The following is a 17,987-nucleotide window of genomic DNA, read 5'->3' as shown; positions in this document are numbered from 1 at the left end:
TAGATAGGCTGGTATATTGGGCAGATAAATGGCAGATGGAATATAATCCTGATAAATGCGAGGTGATGCATTTTGGAAGGAATAATGTAGAGGGGAGTTACATGATAAAGGGTAGATCTATTAACCTATTAAGAGTATAGAAATGCAGAGGGACCTGGGAGTGCAAGTGCACAAGTCTCTGAAGGTGGCAACACAGGTGGAGAAGGTTGTGAAGAAAGCTTACGGTATGCTAGCCTTTATAGGAAGGGGTATAGAGTACAAGAGCTGGTGTCTAATGCTTCAGTTGTACAGAACGTTGGTTAGACCGCACTTGGAGTACTGCATCCAATTCTGGTCACCTTACTACCGGAAAGACGTGGAGACCCTGGAGAGAGTGCAGAGGAGGTTTACCAGGATGCTGCCTGGTATGGAAGGACTGGGTTATGAGGAAAGATTGGGTAAATTGGGGCTGTTTCCCTTAGAAAGACAGAGATTAAGGGGGGATCTGATAGAGGTGTATAAAATAATGGAGGGTATAGATAAACAGTGGCAGGCTTTTTCCTCGATTGGAGACAAATATCACGAGGGGCCACGAGCTAAGGGTGAGGGGGGAGAAGTATAATTTGGATGCTAGAGGGAGGTTTTACACACAGAGGGTCATGGGGGTATGGAATGCGCTACCAAGTAAGGTGGTGGAGGCAGGCACGCTGGACTTGTTTAAGGTTTACTTAGATAGACACATGAGCGAAATAGGGACAGAGGGTTGGAGGAGACTGTTTTAAATAAGGATCAGAGCCTCAGGAAGTTCCAGGAAATCTAATGTTACATGTATTGATGTTTTGTCTCTTTTACTCCGCAGGTGTGTTGGTCCACCTTGTTGTCTAATGAGGGGCATGCACACGGTGGGTCGTGCGTGGGCTGCTCTTGGATGTTTCGAGAGTGGCCTAGTACTTCGCGTCGTGGTGTGTGCTTAAAACTGGACCAGTAGATGGGCACCACAACAGCTCGGTGACTATCACTGCTAGCTGTGCAGATACATGGATTTGGGCCGGTGTCTGTGGGAGTTTGCGCATTCCCCCTGTGGTTGCGTGGGTTTCCTCCGGGTGCTCCGGTTTCCTCCCACACCCCAAAGATGTGCTCTTAGGCTGATTGGTGTACCAAATTGTCCCTAAATTATTCTCCCCTCAATCTGGTTTCCAATGTGGGTACCATAAGCGTATACACGGGTCAAGGGTGGAAGAGGACAAGCACAATGTTAAGATGGCGGCGCGGGCTCGTTGGGCCAAAGGGCCTGTTTCCCGTGCTGTGTTGTTCTTTGTTCTTTGTTCAATATCATTCAAAATAACACCATTCATGGACTTAAAATATTCCCCAGCTCTCCATTTATCTGTATCTAGCTTATGGATATTCCTCACCAGGTTTATTTGCTACTAAGCATTTACTGGTGCCCATCTGAATTATTTACTTTTTCACTATAGTTTTGCTCCTTGAATTTTTGACAGGCACTGATATATTTAATTCTATCCCAATGCGTGAGTCCATTAATCACTTTTGGCCTATTGTTCTATGTCATGTTGTTTGTCGAGGGATGTGCATGTCTGAGACCTGGCCTTAAATGTATAATTGCAAGCACTTCCAAGCCCTTGAATGGGTCTATTTTGGACTCATTTCCTGCATATTAGTTACTTTGTACATAACTCATCTGCACACTAATGAAGGATCTCAATATCATGCCAATACCTTCTTGATTTTTGGGTGATTTTGTCAAAAGATTTTGAAGTCTTTACTCATCTCTCTATGTATGGTCCAGATGCCTCAAGTGGCAATCAGAGTATCAAATTCTGTTCTCTTAAAAAATGTAGACAAAGACGCAAATATCACCAATAGAAAGTTATCAATGTACGAGCCCATCTATACTTTCCTTTTGCTAAAATATACATTCATGTCAAATTGAAATATCCAATGAATTGAATTGCATTCAATATTCCAATTCCCATTTACTGCTTAAGTTCCTGTCTCCAATTTCTACCCTCAATTATTTAATCCTATCCAGATTACCTCATAACATCTTTAGAACAGAAAGCTAATCTTTCTATTTGATTCCAAGCAATAACCTATTTTGATTGCTCGCACTTTGTCTTAAATAGCATCATTTTTAAGGTAACAGTGCATTTTCCCTATGTCAGAATGACCTTAAATTCAAACAGTGTTGTTGGCTTTCAAATGTCTATTAATACCTATCTTATCTCTTCTTTAAAAAAACTATTCCTCCGTCTGTAGCTACCACCTAAACAGTGCATTCTGTTTAGATTCCCTTTAAATTTTTTTTTATCACCATCATCATTCTCATTATCCATCAAATAAATCCTACCGAGGCAGATTTTTTACCCTGTTCAACTGTTGCCCATCCTGTCCTTGGCTCTCCTTTAACTCCACTGAAACCCATCAACAAAGAAGGTCACATCAGCTCCCCTATAACGCCTCTTCTGTTACCCTGCTGAATTCCTCACATCTCATCTGCACATCGCACACATGGTCCTTTCCTTCAATGTTCATCCATCCCTCAGTGTACCCGAACAGGCATCGGAGTGTGGCGACTAGGGGATTTTCACTGTAACTCCATTGCACTGTTAATATAAGCCTACTTGTGGCACTAATAAATAAACTTTAAGCTAGTTTGAGAAGGGGATATTAATAAGTTTGTGATGATTCTGAGCCAGGAAAACTGACATAGAAACACAGAAACATAGAACAGTACAGCACAGTTCAGGCCCTTCGGCCCTCAATGTTGTGCCGAGCTATGTCCAAACCCAAGATCAAGCTATCCCACTCCCTATCATTCTGGTGTGCTCCATGTGCTTATCCAATAATCGCTTCAAAGTTCCTAAAATATCCAACTCCACTATCACAGCAGGCAGTCCATTCCACACCCCGATCACCCTCTGAGTGAAGAATCTACCTCGGACAACCTTCCTATATCTCCCACCATGAACCTTACAGTCATGCCCCCTTGTAACAGCAACATCCACCCGAGAAAATAGTCTCTGCACATCCACTCTATCAATCCCTTTCATCATCTTATAAACCTCTATTAAGTCACCTCTCATCCTCCTCTGCTCTAAAGAGAAAAACCCCAGCTCCCTCAACCTTTCCTCATAAGACCTACCCTCCAAACCAGGAGCATATTGGTAAATCTCCTCTGCACTCTCTCCAATGCTTCCACATCTTCTTATAGTGAGGTGATCAGAACTGCACACAGTATTCCAAATGTGGTCTCACCAAGGTCCAGTATAGTTGCAGCATAACCCCACAGCTTGTAATCTCAAACCCCCTGTTAATAAACGCTAACACACTATAAGCCTTCTTCACGGCTCTATCCACTTGAGTGGCAACCTTCAGAGATCTGTGGATATGAACCCCAAGATTTCTCTGTTCCTCCACATTCCTCAGAACCCTGCCGTTGACCCTGTAGTCTGCATTCAAGTTTGTCCTACCAGAATGAATCACCTCACACTTGTCAGGGTTAAACTCCATCAGCCACTTTTAGGCCCAGCTTTGCATCCTATCAATGTCTTTTTGCAGCCTGCTAGAGCCCTCCACCTCATCCACTACTCCATCAATCTTGGTGTTGTCAGCAAATTTACTCACCCACCCTTCAGCCCCCTCTTCCAAGTCATTGATAAAAGCAACAAAAAGCAGACACCCAGCACTGACCCCTGTGGTACATCGCTGGTAACTGGCCTCCAGTCTGAAAATTTTCCTTCCACCACCACCCTCTGTCTTCTGTGAGACAGCCAGTTATTTAACCAATCGGCCAAATTTCCTTCATCAGCCCACCATGGGGAACCTTATCAAACGCCTTACTAAAATAAGGCTTTACTGACATTGGGCAGAATTTTATGGTCGCCTGTTTTCCAGCGGGAAAATGCTGCAAAATTGGGCGTAACGTGACTCGTGCGATTGGCGCCAGTTTTCATGCCTGTCACGATTTTATGACACCCAGATTTCCGACGCGGTCAGCCTCGCACCGGAAATGGGCGAGAGGCTGATTAATTTATTTAAATGTATTCTAACATTCATTTCCATCTGTTTTACAAGCTCGGCGCTCGATCATCCGGGCTCATTTGCCTTTATGGCCTTGCTGGGAGAGGTTCTCTCCAGTGAGGAATAGACATGCTCCCCATGAACAGTGGAGCTGGAGACCTTTCAGGGACCCCCTGCCCCCCCACCCCCCACCCAGGGAGGATGAGTACAAGGCGGAAGTGCCCCTTGGGAAGTGCCAGACTGGCAGTGCCACTCTGGCACCTGAGCACTGCCAGGCTGGCACCTAAGCACCTGTGCAATGCCCACCGGGCAGTGTGAGGGGCGGGACCAATGGGGGCAGGGCCAACAGGGCAGGGCTGATGGGGAGAGGCAGGGGCTACGCCCCCATGATTGTGGGGGGAGGGGTTGCTGTTTGAGGCTGCCTGCAGTAGCAGGGGTCTGACAGCTCTGTTTTTATCTGTCAGACCCCTGTTACTGTTAATACCCATGTGTGGCATGAGAGGTCTGCACATGCGCAATACCTCCCTCTACAGTCTGTGCAGTGAGTTACACGCTGCCCACGGCCTCTTTGGTTAGAAACTGACTAGCCCGTCTTTTTAGAGACTCAGTGCATAAGATCAGGCCTAAAAACTCACCCAAAAAACGGACCTGAAACTCTCCCTTTTTCAGACTAGCTGGACACTTAGAAAAAAAATTAGAAAAATATCTCATAAAATTCCAGCCATTGTGCCTTCCCTATAAGGGGGAATGGGTTCTCTTTAAATTAGATTACTCACTATTTAATTGTTGAATTTTTCTTTTTATTGTGCCAATTCTATCAGGAATGTGGGCAGGACTTTGGGTTCGCATTCGCCCCAAGACCGGAAAATCCTGTCCCGGTGAATAGACCTTTGCGTGTTCCCGTCCTGCTCACGACGCTTCCCATGGTGGGCAGGATGGGAAAATCCTGTCCCCGTATCTTTTGATCTGACAGATTTTGACCCAACGTCAATCAAACAATTCAACGAACCCATATTTTAATTAACCTGACCACAATACAGCTATCAGATTCTCGGGATTCTTGCAAATACCTCCAGCCGATGCTTAAAATTTCCACATTTAATTGCTTTGCGTAATGCCACCATTACACACTAAGCGTCCGGCCAATTTAAAAACAAGTCAACTGTCTGCTGGAATAGTTAACGTTTCTACAGAACCGAAAAGTGTGGAGAGTGAGCCAAGAAAACTTAACATGCTAGTATGTCCCATTGTGTATCTTAAAAAAAAAACTCAAAGGACAGAAGCTTCTGTGATTTTTAAACTAATGTGATTATTAATCCATGCAACACCTAATGTCAGCATGAGTGAAACAGAGTAAAAAGAGATTTGAAATGAACAATAGCAGACACATTTTAAATAAATGTATCCAGTCTTCTGAAACTTTTTGTTTTGTGATTCTGTCTAGGATTTCCCTGCAGACTCCTCACCAAGTGATCCTGCTGAAGACCCAACTCCAGTCTCTCCGACCCCCAATCCCCCATCTCCAGGTAAAAATGAAAATGTTAGATAAACTGTCCACTTTGTTGTAACTAAGAGCGACATTAAGGGAATTGTGCCTCTCTCTTTTCCGATTGCCTTTGTGCTACCTGGAGCCATGTTTACTCCGAGTTCAATTCAATCCCGTTTTCCAAAGTCTTTGTAAGGTTAGTAGGTTCCAGCGATGGCCAATGGTATCACTCTCCTGTCTGAGACGGGTCATGGGGTTCAGGCTCTGTGTCAGAGACTGGAGCACCTTCTCCAGGTTCAGTTTAGGGTGAGGAGAAGCTGTCTTTTGGAGGGAATTAAGTTGAGGTTGCAGCCACACTCTCCCATGACACTAGTTACAGAAGAGCAGGGGAGTTCTCCGCTGATATCCTGATCAATATTTATCCCACAGGCAATGAATGCAAAAACCCATGAATTGGTCATTTATACAAAGTTAAAGTTTATTTCTAAGTCACAAGTAGGCTTGCATTAACACTGCAATGAAGTTACTGTGAAAATTCCCTAGTCGCCACACTTCAGTGCCTGTATGGATACACTGAGGGAGAATTTAGCATGGCCAATGCTCCTAACCAGTATGTCTTCTGGATTGTGGGAGGAAACCGGAGCACCCGGAGGAAACCCACTCAGACACGGGAAGAATGTGCAATCTCCACACAAACAGTGACCCAAGCAGGGAATCGAACCCTGGTCCCTAGCACAGCAAAACAGCAGTGTGCCGCTGTGGGGTGAGATTTTTCAGCCACACTCACCCCAAGACTGGAAAATCCTGTCCGAGGTCAACAGACCTTTTCATGGCCCGCCCCACGCCCGCTACAATTCCCATGGCGAGCGGGACAGGAAAGTTCCGATCCTTAGGCCTTGCTATGTGCAAGTTAGTTGTCGAATTTTCCTATAGCACAACAGTTATTACACTTCTAAATGTCTCTCTGTGAATGTTGTCAGGATTATATTCACTGGAATTTAAAAGAGTAAAAGGGGATCTCATAGAAACTTGTAGACTTTCAAAAACAGAATTTTGTTTTGTTTTGTTTTGTTTTTATTCCAATTCAATCCAATCAAGTCCTATTCAGAGTCTCAACAAGTTGAGACATTCCCGATCCAGGCTGACAAGACAGGGCTCTCACCTCCTGTCTTGGGTTTGAAATACATGATCCAAGCTGATTGGAGCAGGCATATCTCCTCCTCCAAGGCTTGATCTTATTTGCATCTTAGCCAAAAGGCCGAGAAGCCGCTTTTAAAAATTGCTTCAAATTAAGCTAAAAATGTAACCTAATGACTTCAATTAAGTACAGCATTGTCAATATTACACTTGATCTCGGCCAAAAGGCCGAGAAGACAGGGTGGATTCAGAAAGAGTGTTCCCGATGGTGCGGGAGTCCAGAACGAGGGGTCATAGTTGGAGGATAAAGAGGATTGATGTGAGAAGAAATGTTTTCACCCAGAGGGTGGTGAATGTGTGGAATTCACTACCACAGAAAGTAGTCAAGGCCAAAACATTGTGTGATTTCAAGAAGAAATTCGATACAGCTCTTGGGGCTAAAGGGATATGGGGGGGGGGGGTGATGGGGGATCGGGATATTAAATTTGATGATCAGCCATGATCAAAATGAAAAGCGGAGCAGGCTCGATGGGCTGAATGGCCTTCTCCTGCTTCGAGTTTCTATGTTTCCTCAGCTGGGCAACACTTTGGACATGAAAGGCACAAGATACCACAAGTCCTTACTTCAGTCTGCAACAAGTGGATTTAATTTTCTTCATTATTATTAAACACAGAGATACAACCTGAGCCCAAAGCGGACACCATTGACCAACCAGACATCCCAGACCTAAGCACCACCCAGAACCCACCAGAAGGTGAAGAAAACAACACTGACACGGAGGAGAAGCCAGAAGAGATGAAGGTGGATCGCAGGGTGATTGTTGGAGACGATAGCTGGGGCTGGAAATGCACTTGTCCGATTATTTTATTTATCTACAGAAACATAGAATCCCTACAAGTGCAGAAGGAGGCCATTCGGCCCATTGCGTCCTCACCAACCACAATCCCACCCTGGCCCTATTCCCATAACCCTATTTATTTACCCACCTAACCTCCTGACACTAAGGGGCAATTTAGCATGGCCAATCAACCTAACCCACACATCTTTGGAATGTGGGAGGAAACTGGACACCCGGGGAAATGGCGCAGACACGGAGAGAACATGCAAACTCCATGCAGACTGTGCCCCCAGGCCAGAATTGAACCCAGGCCCCTGGTGCTGTGAGGCAGCAGTGCTAATCTCTGTGCCACCATGCCATCTCACTGTGTTTTTTCACTGGTGGGATGTGGCGCATCGCCAACTCAGCCAGTGTTTATTCTTCATCCTTATTTGCCCTTCAGAAGGCGCTGGAGTCTGGTGGCTAGGGGAATTTTACAGTAGCTTCATTGCAGTGTTAGTGTAAGCCTTATTTGTAACTCATAAATAAACTTTAAGGTGGTGATGAATCACTACAGTCCATGTGGTGTAGGTACACCCACATTGCTGTTAGGGAAGGAGTTCCAAGGTTTTCTCCCAGCGACAGTGCCAGGCAATGACCATCCCCAACAAGGAAGAATCTTCCCTTGTCCCTGGACACTCAATGGCATGACCATCACTGAAGCCTCTACTATCAATATCCTGCAGATTACCATTGACCAGAAACTGAACTGGACCAACTAAATAAATACAGCAGCAGGTCAGAGGTTAGTAATCCTGTGGCAAGGAACTCACCTTCTCCACAAAACCTGTCCACTATCTCCAAGGCTCTGGTCAGGAGTACAAAGAACAAAGCACAAAAACAGCCCGGGAAACAGGCCCTTCGGCCCAACAAGCCTGCGCCGCCATTTTAACATTACCAGTCCCCCCTCCACCCATGACCCTTATCTATGCTTATGGCATTCCACATTGAGGGAAAACTAATTTAGGGACAATTTGTTACACCAATCAGCCTAATAGCACATCTTTGGGGTGCGGGAGGAAACGGGAGCACCCGGAGAAAACCCACGCAAGCACGGGGAGAATGCGCAAACTTCCACAGACACCGGCCCAAATCCATGTGTCTGCACAGCAAACAGTGATGGTCACTCAAGGACATGAAGCACTAGGCTATTCTCGAACGTCCAAGAGCAGCCCTAGTACGACCCATCGCGTGTATGCCCCTCGTTGGACAACAAGGCGGACCGACTTAAAACCTGTGAATTAAAAGAGAAAAACATTAGTATCATTCCACATCCTTATTCATTACCCATTTGCCTGGATGAGTGCAGCTCCATCAACACTCAAGAAGCTCAACACTATCCAGAACCAAACAAACCGTTTCATTAGCACCTCATCCGCAATCACTCACTCCACCATGACGCACAGTGCCAGCCATGTGTACCATACACAAGATGCCCCGCAGGAACTCAAGAAGGCTCCTTAGGCAGCACCTTCCTAACTCACTACCACCATCATAGAGAGGAACAGTGAGACCACAGTATTTACGTGGTTAGTCTCGTTCAGTTTTTGGTTAATGTTAACTCTCAGGATGTTGATGGTAATGATATTGGAACATCACCATCATGGTTAGAACAATTATCCATCGTTTCCTTGGAAGTGTGTAGATGTTGTGCTGATAAAGTTGTACGTTCACTGTGTGCTATCTGACCTAATATTAGCTTCATTAAGAAATGATTCTCTTCAACTGAATATTAACGTCTGGTGTCAGGGGAAGGTGAGTGGATTCACACAGTCATGTTCCTGTCCTCCTCTTCAATGTCCACAGCTAATGTCAGCATGAGTGAAACAGAGTGAAAAGAGATTTGAAATGAACAATAGCAGACACATTTTAAATAAATGTATCCAGGCTTCTGAAACTTTTTGTTTTGTGATTCTGTCCAGGATTTCCCTGCAGACTCCTCACCAAGTGATCCTGATGAAGACCCAACTCCAGTCTCACCGACCCCTAATCCCCCATCTCCAGGTAAAAATGAAAATGTTAGATAAGAATTCTGCAAAACTGTCCATTTCGTTGTGACTAAGAGCGACATAGAGAGATTTGTGCCTCTCTCTCTTCCGATTTGCTTTGCTCTATCTAGAGCCAAGTTCAAATCAATCCTGTTCTCCAAGGTCTTTGTAATGTTAGTAGGTGCCCATGATAGCCATTGGTATCGCTCTCCCGTATGAGACAGGTCATGCTCAGGCTGTCTGTCAGAGACAAGAGCACATTTTCCAGGTTCAATTTAGTGTGTGGAGAAGCTGTCTTTTGGGGTGAGACATTAAGCTGAGGTTCCATCCACCCTGTCCCATAACCCTAGTTCCAGAAGAGCAGTGGTGTACTCCGCTGATATCCTGACCAATATTTATCCCACGGCCAGTGAAGGCAGAAACCCATGATTTGGTCATTTCTGCAATGCTACATGTGGGATCTTGCCATGCGTAAGTTAATTGTTGAGTTTTCCTACAGCACAACAGTTCAAACTTCTTTAGAACAGAGTTGAGGAGGAGCTTCTCCTCCCAGAGGGTAGTGAATCTTTGGAATTCTCTGCCCATTGAAGCAATGGAGGCTACTTCGTTAAATGTGTTTAAGTCACAGGTAGATAGATTTCTGATCAATAAGGGGATTAAGGGTTATGGGGAGCAGGCAGGTAAGTGGAACTGAACCCACTATCAGATCAGCCATGATCTTATTGAATGGCGGGGCAGGCTCGAAGGGCTAGATGGCCTACTCCTGCTCCTAGTTCTTATGTTCTTAGATGTATTTCGTTGGTGTAAAGATCTTTGGACATGAAAGGCATTATGTAACTACAAGTCCTTGTGTCTGTCTGTAATAAGTGGATTTGACTTTCTTCATTATTATTATTAAACACAGAGATACAACCTGAGCCCACAGCAGGCATCATTGACCAACCAGACACCCCAGACCTAAGCACCATCCAGAACCCACCAGAAGATGAATCAAACAATCCTAGCCTAACAATTAATGATGAAAATTTCAATGAAAAGGAGGAGCCGAAACAGGTGAAAACAGAACGCGGGATGACAGCGGAAAAAGATAACTGGGGCTGGAAATGCTGTTATCTGATTGTTTTATCTATCTCTTTATGTTTTCTCATTCGCCGGATATGGCGCATCGCTCACGAGGATAGTATTTATTGCCTATCCCTATCTACCTTCAGAAAGTGGTGGTGAACCGCCTTCTTGAACCGCTGCAGCCCATGAGGTGTAGGTACACCCACAGTGCTGTTAGGGAGAGAGTTCCAAGATTTTCTCCCAATGCCATGCAATGACCATCTCCAACAAGAAAGAATCTTCTATCACCATGTGACATTCAGTGACATGACCATCACAGAAACTTCCACTATCAATATCCTGGGAGATTACTATTGACTGGACTAATCAAATAAATCCAAGAACAGGCAAGATGTTAGGAATCCTGTGCAAGTATCTCAATTCCTGACTTTCCAAAGCCTGTCCACCATCTCCAAAGCACAATTAGAACATAGAACATTCCAGCGCAGTACAGGCCCTTCGGCCCACGATGTTGCGCCGACCAGTGGAACCAATCTAATGACCCTCTAACCCAAACTATTCCAATGTTATCCATATGCCTATCCAAAGACCATTTGAACGCCCTTAAAGTTGGCGAGTCCACAACTGCACGGCATTCCACGCCCTTACTACCCTCTGAGTAAAGGACCTACCCCTGACATCCGTCCTATATTTATCAATTCGGGAGTGTGATGGAATACTCTCCAGTTGCCTGAATGAGTGCAACTCCAGCAACACTCAAGAAGCTCGAGATCATCCCGGACCAAGAGTCCAACTGATTAGCACCCCGTCCATGATATTGCTTCCCTCCGCCACTGATGCACAGTGGCAGCCGTATGCACTGCACGAACTCATCAAGAATCCTTAGGCCGCACCTTCAAATCCATGATGACTTGAGGGAAAGGGCAGCAGGAGGAGAGTCAGAGGGTGAGTGACTCGCCGCAGGATTCCTAGCCTCTGACCTACTCTTGGAGCCACAGTGGTTGGCCCAGTTCAGTTTGTGGTCACTGATAAGTGCCGGTGGGGATTTCAGTGATGGTAATGCTATTGGAACATCACCATTTGGAAGACCCCCTCCAAGTCACTCACTACCCTGACATGGAAATATATTGCCGTTCTTCCACTGAGACTCTTGAAATCATCTGTTACAGCCTTCTTCGAAAAGTTTCCCAGATTTAAGTGCTGTGTTTTCGATCTGTCTTATATAAAAATCCAATATTATCTCAACAGAAACAGATTTCAGAACACACACAAAAATTTTACTTAAACCTTTCACCGGATTTTGGTTCAAATATTTCTGCCATTCTTGTGAGCTGTTGCCTATCAATCATTTTGATAATTATAGAATCCAGTTTTGATTTGATTTGATTTATTATTGTCACATGTATTGGGAGACGGTGAAAAGTATTTTTTTTTGCACAGTATACAGACAAAGCATACCGTTCATAGAGTACATAGGGGAGAAGGAGAGGAGAGGGTGCAGAATATAGTGTTGCAGTTACAGATAGGGTGAAGAGAAAGATCAGCTTAATATATGATTTATTTTCTGCCGTTTGCCTTCACAAGTTCCACTCAGAATGTTATCTTGGTTATATTTAATCCCAGGTGTGAGAATGGGGGGAGGGAAGGTAAGATGCTCCAGACCTGATGTCCATTCTACGCACATTTCAAGTGCGACGCCACACATCGGCAACATGGTGTTCATATACCAAATAAACCTGTTGGACTTTAACCTGGTGTTGTGAGACTCCTTACTGTGTTCATGCACTTACCCAGCCATTCCTGAGGGGGCACAGGCTGTTAGCAGGATAAGGGCGCAGCATCATACAGTTGTTTTTGGAAAATTACCACTTCAGAGTCAGGCTGGAGGAACAATACAGTTTTATTTAACGAAGCTTCGTGGAGAAAAGGCACCAGCACCTCGCAGTACTGGACAGCTACCTCCTCTCGATGAAACAATAGAAGTGGTCCATCTTTATACCCTTTACACAATAGGTGGACCGGACACGATTATCACATCGTTATAGTCAAATGGGTACAACATTTCTTAGTTCATTATTATGGACAGGTACAGCCATTATTGTTTCAATATCACATTGTTCCATGAATGGGTACATTTCCTCTTTATCAATGACTTAATTTTATTCTATTCTTGTGGTTCCTTTGTGTTTATGCGTTCCTGAGTAGGGGGGTCCTGAGTAGAGGGGGTGAAAGTGAGGGGGGCTTAGATGGGGACTGCAATGCACGGCATCGTGGGGGTGGGGCAGAGCAGGGTTTGAAATGCGTATACTTTAATGCGAGGAGTATTCGCAATAAAGTGGATGAACTTGCAGCGTGGATCAGTACCTGGGACTTTGATGTTGTGGCCATTTCAGAGACATGGATAGAGCAGGGTCAGGAATGGTTGTTGCAGGTCCCGGGGTTCAAATGCTTTAGTCGGAGTAGAGAAGGAGGTAGAGGGGGGGAGGGGTAGCATTATTGGTCAAGGACTGTATCACAGTGTCAGAGAGGAAGTTTGATGAGGACTTGTCTGTTGAGGTAGTATGGGCGGAGATTAGAAATAGGAGAGGAGAGGTCACCCTGTTGGGAGTCTTTTATAGACCTCCTAAAAGTTCTAGAGAGGTTGAGGAAAGGATTGCGGAGACGATCCTGGTTAGGAGTGAAAGTAATAGGGTAATTGTTATGGGGGACTTTAACTTTACTAATATTGATTGGAATTGCTATAGCTCTAGCTCGTTAGAGGGGTCAGTTTTTATACAAAGCGTGCAGGAAGGTTTTTTGACTCAGTATGTTGATAGGCCAACTAGAGGTGAGGCTATATTGGATTTGGTGTTGGGAAATGAGCCAGACCAGGTGCTAGACTTGGAAGTTGGTGTGCATTTTGGTGATAGTGACCACAATTCGGTTATGTTCACCTTAGTGATGGAAAGGGATAGGCATGAACCTTGGGTCAGTAGTTTTAGCTGGGGGAAGGGTAATTATGAAGCTATTAGGAGAGAATTAGGAAGCATAGGTTGGACTAGGAGATTACAGGGACTGGGAACGTCCGAAATGTGGAGTTTTTTCAAGGAGCAGCTACTGCGAGTCCGTGATAGGTATGTCCCTGTCAGGCAAGGAGGATTTGGTAGGGCTAGGGAACCGTGGTGCACAAAAAAGTTGATTCGTTGGTTAAAAAGACAAAGGAGGCTTATGTTCGGATGAGGCTTGAGGGCTCAGGTAGTGCATTAGAAAGCTTTAGATTGGCTAGGAGGGAGTTGAAGAGTGAGTTAAGAAGGGCTAAAAGAGGACATGAGAAGACTTTGGCTGATAGGATTAAGGAGAATCCTAAGGCGTTCTATAGGTATGTCAAGAACAGAAGGTTGGTTAGGGCAAGATTAGGGCCAGTTACAGACAGTAGAGGGAAGTTGTGTGTGGAACCAGAAGAGATTGGAGAGGCATTGAACCAATATTTCTCTTCGGTGTTCACGCAGGGGGACATGAATATAGCTGAGGAGGACACTGGGTTGCAGGGGTGTAAAATAGACAGTATTGCAGTTGATAAGGGGGATGTGCTGGATATTCTAGAGGGTTTGAAAATAGATAAGCCCCCTGGTCCGGATGGGATTTACCCTAGGATTCTCTGGGAGGCAAGAGAGGTGATTGCAGAGCCTCTGGCTCTGATCTTCAGGTCGTCGTTGGTCTCTGGTATAGTACCGGAAGATTGGAGGATAGCGAATGTTGTCCCGTTGTTTAAGAAGGGGAACAGAGACTTCCCCGGGAATTATAGACCGGTGAGTCTTACTTCTGTTGTGGACAAGGTTTTAGAAAAAATTATTAGGGATAGGATTTATAGTTATTTGGAGAGTAATGAATTGATTAGAGGTAGTCAGCATGGTTTTGTAGCGGGTAGGTCGTGCCTTACTAACCTTATTGAGTTTTTTGAGAAAGTGACCAAAGAGGTGGATGGGGGTAAGGCAGTTGACGTGGTGTATATGGATTTTAGTAAGGCGTTTGATAAGGTTCACCATGGTAGGCTTCTGCAGAAAATGCAGATGTATGGGATTGAGGGTAATCTAGGAAATTGGATCAGGAATTGGCTAGCAGATAGGAGACAGAGGGTGGTGGTTGATGGTAAATATTCATCATGGAGTTCGGTTACGAGTGGTGTGCCTCAGGGATCTGTTTTGGGGCCACTGCTGTTTGTAATTTTTATTAATGATCTGGATGAGGGTATAGTTGGGTGGACTAGTAAATTTGCTGATGACACCAAAGTCGGAGGTGTGGTAGATTGTGAGGAAGGGTGTCATAGTTTGCAGGGAGACTTAGACAGGTTGCAGAGCTGGGCCGAGAGGTGGCGGATGGAGTTTAATGCAGAGAAGTGTGAGGTAATTCACTTTGGTAGGAATAACAGATGTGTTGAGTATAAGGCTAACGGGAGGACTTTGAATAGTGTGGATGAACAGAGGGATCTAGGTGTATGTGTACATAGATCCCTGAAAGTTGGGAATCAAGTAGATAAGGTTGTTAAGAAGGCATACGGTGTCTTGGCGTTTATTGGTAGGGGGATTGAATTTAGGAGTCGCAGCGTCATGTTGCAACTTTACACAACTCTGGTGCGGCCGCACTTGGAGTACTGTGTGCAGTTCTGGTCCCCACATTACAGGAAGGATGTGGAGGCTTTGGAGAGGGTGCAGAGGAGGTTTACCAGGGTGTTGCCTGGTATGCAGGGGAGGTCCTATGAGGAGAGACTGAGGGATTTGGGGTTGTTTTCGCTGGAAAGAAGGCGGCTAAGAGGGGATCTTATTGAAACATGTAAGATGATTAGAGGTTTAGATAGGGTGGATAGTGATAGCCTTTTTCCTCGGATGGAGAAAGCTAGCACGAGGGGACATGGCTTTAAATTAAGGGGGGGTAGTTATAGGACGGATGTCAGGGGTAGGTTCTTTACCCAGAGGGTGGTGAGGGATTGGAATGCCCTGCCTGCTGCAGTTGTAAATGCGCCTAGTTTGGGGGCGTTTAAGAGATCCGTGGATAGGTTTATGGACGAAAAGGGATTGGTTTAGATTAGTGGGTCATTGTTTTTTAACTGGTCGGCGCAACATCGTGGGCCGAAGGGCCTGTTCTGCGTTGTAATGTTCTATGTTCTATGTTCTACTCTCAATCTCCCTATCAGACCCCTTTGTCCCAGGACTATCTTTGTCTCTTTTAAGGTGCCTGGCTTCCTGAAGCGTCTGTTCCCTGTTTTAATTCAATTAACTGTCTGTCCTGTGGTTTAAATTTTAAGTGATTGTCTGTCTGTGTTTGAAAGTCAGTGTCTGTGTTGGAAATCAGTGCAGGTTTAATGCCTTTTAACCCCTTATATGCCGGACAGCTATTTTTATGCCAGGTACCCACCTTTATGACTTTTTTCCGCTTTCACAGTAAAACAGTCAAGTCAGAGGGAGTGCAGCTGTATTAAGTTTCAAGGGAGTAAGGCCAGGCTGGATGGCTTCTGCTTTAACACCAGTGTGTTGAAGGTAAAACAGATGAGACGAGGGCGATGATTGACGCATGGAAGCGTGACATAGTCAACATCACAGAGACATTGAAGGAATGACACGATTCCGGGATATAGAATCTTCAGGTGAGACAGAGGAGGAGGTAGAAGAGGAGGAAGCATTGCAGTATTAGCTCAGGATTCAGTTATTGCAGTAAAGAGAGATGATATCGTGGAGGGGACATCAAATGTGGGTAGAGCTTAGGAATAAAAAAAGGGGCAGCCACGTCATTAGGTGTTTATTATTATGAGGGGCGACCTGATTGAGGTGTACAAGATTATATGGACAAAATGGATAGGGAGCAGCTGTTCCCCTCAGTTGAAGGGCCATGCGGGGACACAGGTTCAAGGTAAAGGGCAGGATGTTTAGGGGGGACTTAAGGAAAAATCTTATTTACCCAGAGGGTGGTGACAATCTGGAATGCATTGCCTGGGAGGGTGGTAAAGGCAGGGTGTTTCACATCCTTTAAAAAGTATCTGGATGAGCACTTGGCACATCATAACATTCAGGACTATGGTAAATGGGATTAGGTGGGAGGTCAGGTGTTTCACACATGTCGGTGCAGATTTGTTGGGCCGAAGGGCCTTTTCTGTACTGTATAATTCAATGATTCCTGAGGGGCTGGAGGAAAATAAACCCCTGTGATGCCATTTGGTTTGGACTGGAAGGAGAGAGGATTGGGCGCTGGGTGAGAGAGAGAGATCGTGTGACAGGGATGCAGCCCAGATTCAGCAGAATGACGGCTGCTAAAATGGGTTTTACAGACGAGGCTGGTATTCCTTAGCAGATAAAAGATTAATGGGCGAGCTAATTGATCTGCTTAGGATGATTGAACAAGTTGTTGGGGTAAATAGAGAAAATTCAGACTGGCTGTTCAGGGGTGCAGTGGAAATCTGGAACATTCTCTTCCCCAAAAGGTATTGATGTTGGGATTGAGAAATGTTGTCGCCACCCCCGCCCTACCCTCCCCCCACCCCCACAGCACTCTCTATCAACCACAACTCAAACCTCACCTTTATAAGCTTGATCTCACACCGTTGGAAGCTACACCACAATGACGGACAGCCTGGGATCGCACCCTCATCGTCCCCCGGAGCCACTGGGAGTTGGGGCTGCCGGATATTAGTTTGTGAAGCTTGTCACGATGAGGGCCTCCCTCGCTGCCCTGCCCTGCTGGACACTTGCCTCCACCTGCCCTCCAACTCCTCCTCGCTGTCATCCTCCCGGTCCTCCTCCTCCACCTGAAAATCTCCCCGCCCCTCACTGCTGCATCAGGTTGTGGAGCGCACAGCAGACCACCACGGCCCCCCTGATTTCATGGGGCCTGCAGGACGAAGTGTGTGCTGTCAATAGCCCTCCTGCACATGGGCCATCCCAGTGATGGCAGTGAAGCCTGTCGGCCTGGGCATCCTGCTGGGCCTGGCCCACACTGAAGTGGATGTCATTGAATGTTTGAGTGTACAGAACACCCGTAATCTCACGGGTAACCTTGTGTGCAGACGACTGTGAGATTCCGCAGAAATCCCCGCTCGAGCCTGGAAGGACCCAGACGCGTAATAATTGACAGCTGCTCTTAACATCATCAGGAGCGGACGTCCTCCTCATCCACGAGGTGCCAGGTCCACTGGATCATGGCACAAGTGCCACACTGTCCCCCTGCTGAGAAACAGTCTCCAGCGACACATGGCGCCTAACAGACCATCGAAGGACATGAGGGTCCTCTGAAGCTGGGGTCTCCAACTCCGCTGGCACCCCCCGAGCCGAATGCAATCTAAGCACTCACCCCACCTAACACCTGATCCACGATACTCTGGAACACTACAGTAGACAGCCCAGATGCTAACCTTTCATAATGTATGAATAATAAGTACTTCCA

The 17,987-nt window shown here is 45.7% G+C and overlaps 1 protein-coding gene across 1 annotated transcript in view; it reads left to right on the top strand.

Annotated features, from left to right (window-relative positions):
- Positions 1-17,356, top strand: part of LOC145359897 (uncharacterized) — an 89,041-nt gene extending 71,685 nt beyond the window's left edge. The window contains exons 15-20 of the mRNA XM_080214743.1: positions 5,468-5,549; positions 7,321-7,460; positions 9,447-9,528; positions 10,417-10,692; positions 15,996-16,090; positions 17,156-17,356. Of these exons, the coding sequence (XP_080070869.1) occupies positions 5,468-5,549; positions 7,321-7,460; positions 9,447-9,528; positions 10,417-10,692; positions 15,996-16,090; positions 17,156-17,356 (876 nt within the window). The remainder of the gene's footprint in view (positions 1-5,467; positions 5,550-7,320; positions 7,461-9,446; positions 9,529-10,416; positions 10,693-15,995; positions 16,091-17,155) is intronic.
- Positions 17,357-17,987: the final 631 nt, after the last annotated feature.

This window comes from Carcharhinus amblyrhynchos, chromosome 2 (genome assembly GCF_965287045.1).
Source record: "Carcharhinus amblyrhynchos chromosome 2, sCarAmb.v2.hapA, whole genome shotgun sequence".
Taxonomy (NCBI): domain Eukaryota; kingdom Metazoa; phylum Chordata; class Chondrichthyes; order Carcharhiniformes; family Carcharhinidae; genus Carcharhinus; species Carcharhinus amblyrhynchos.
Note: the sequence above shows the minus strand (reverse complement) of the source record. Positions and strands in the feature narration are given on the sequence as shown.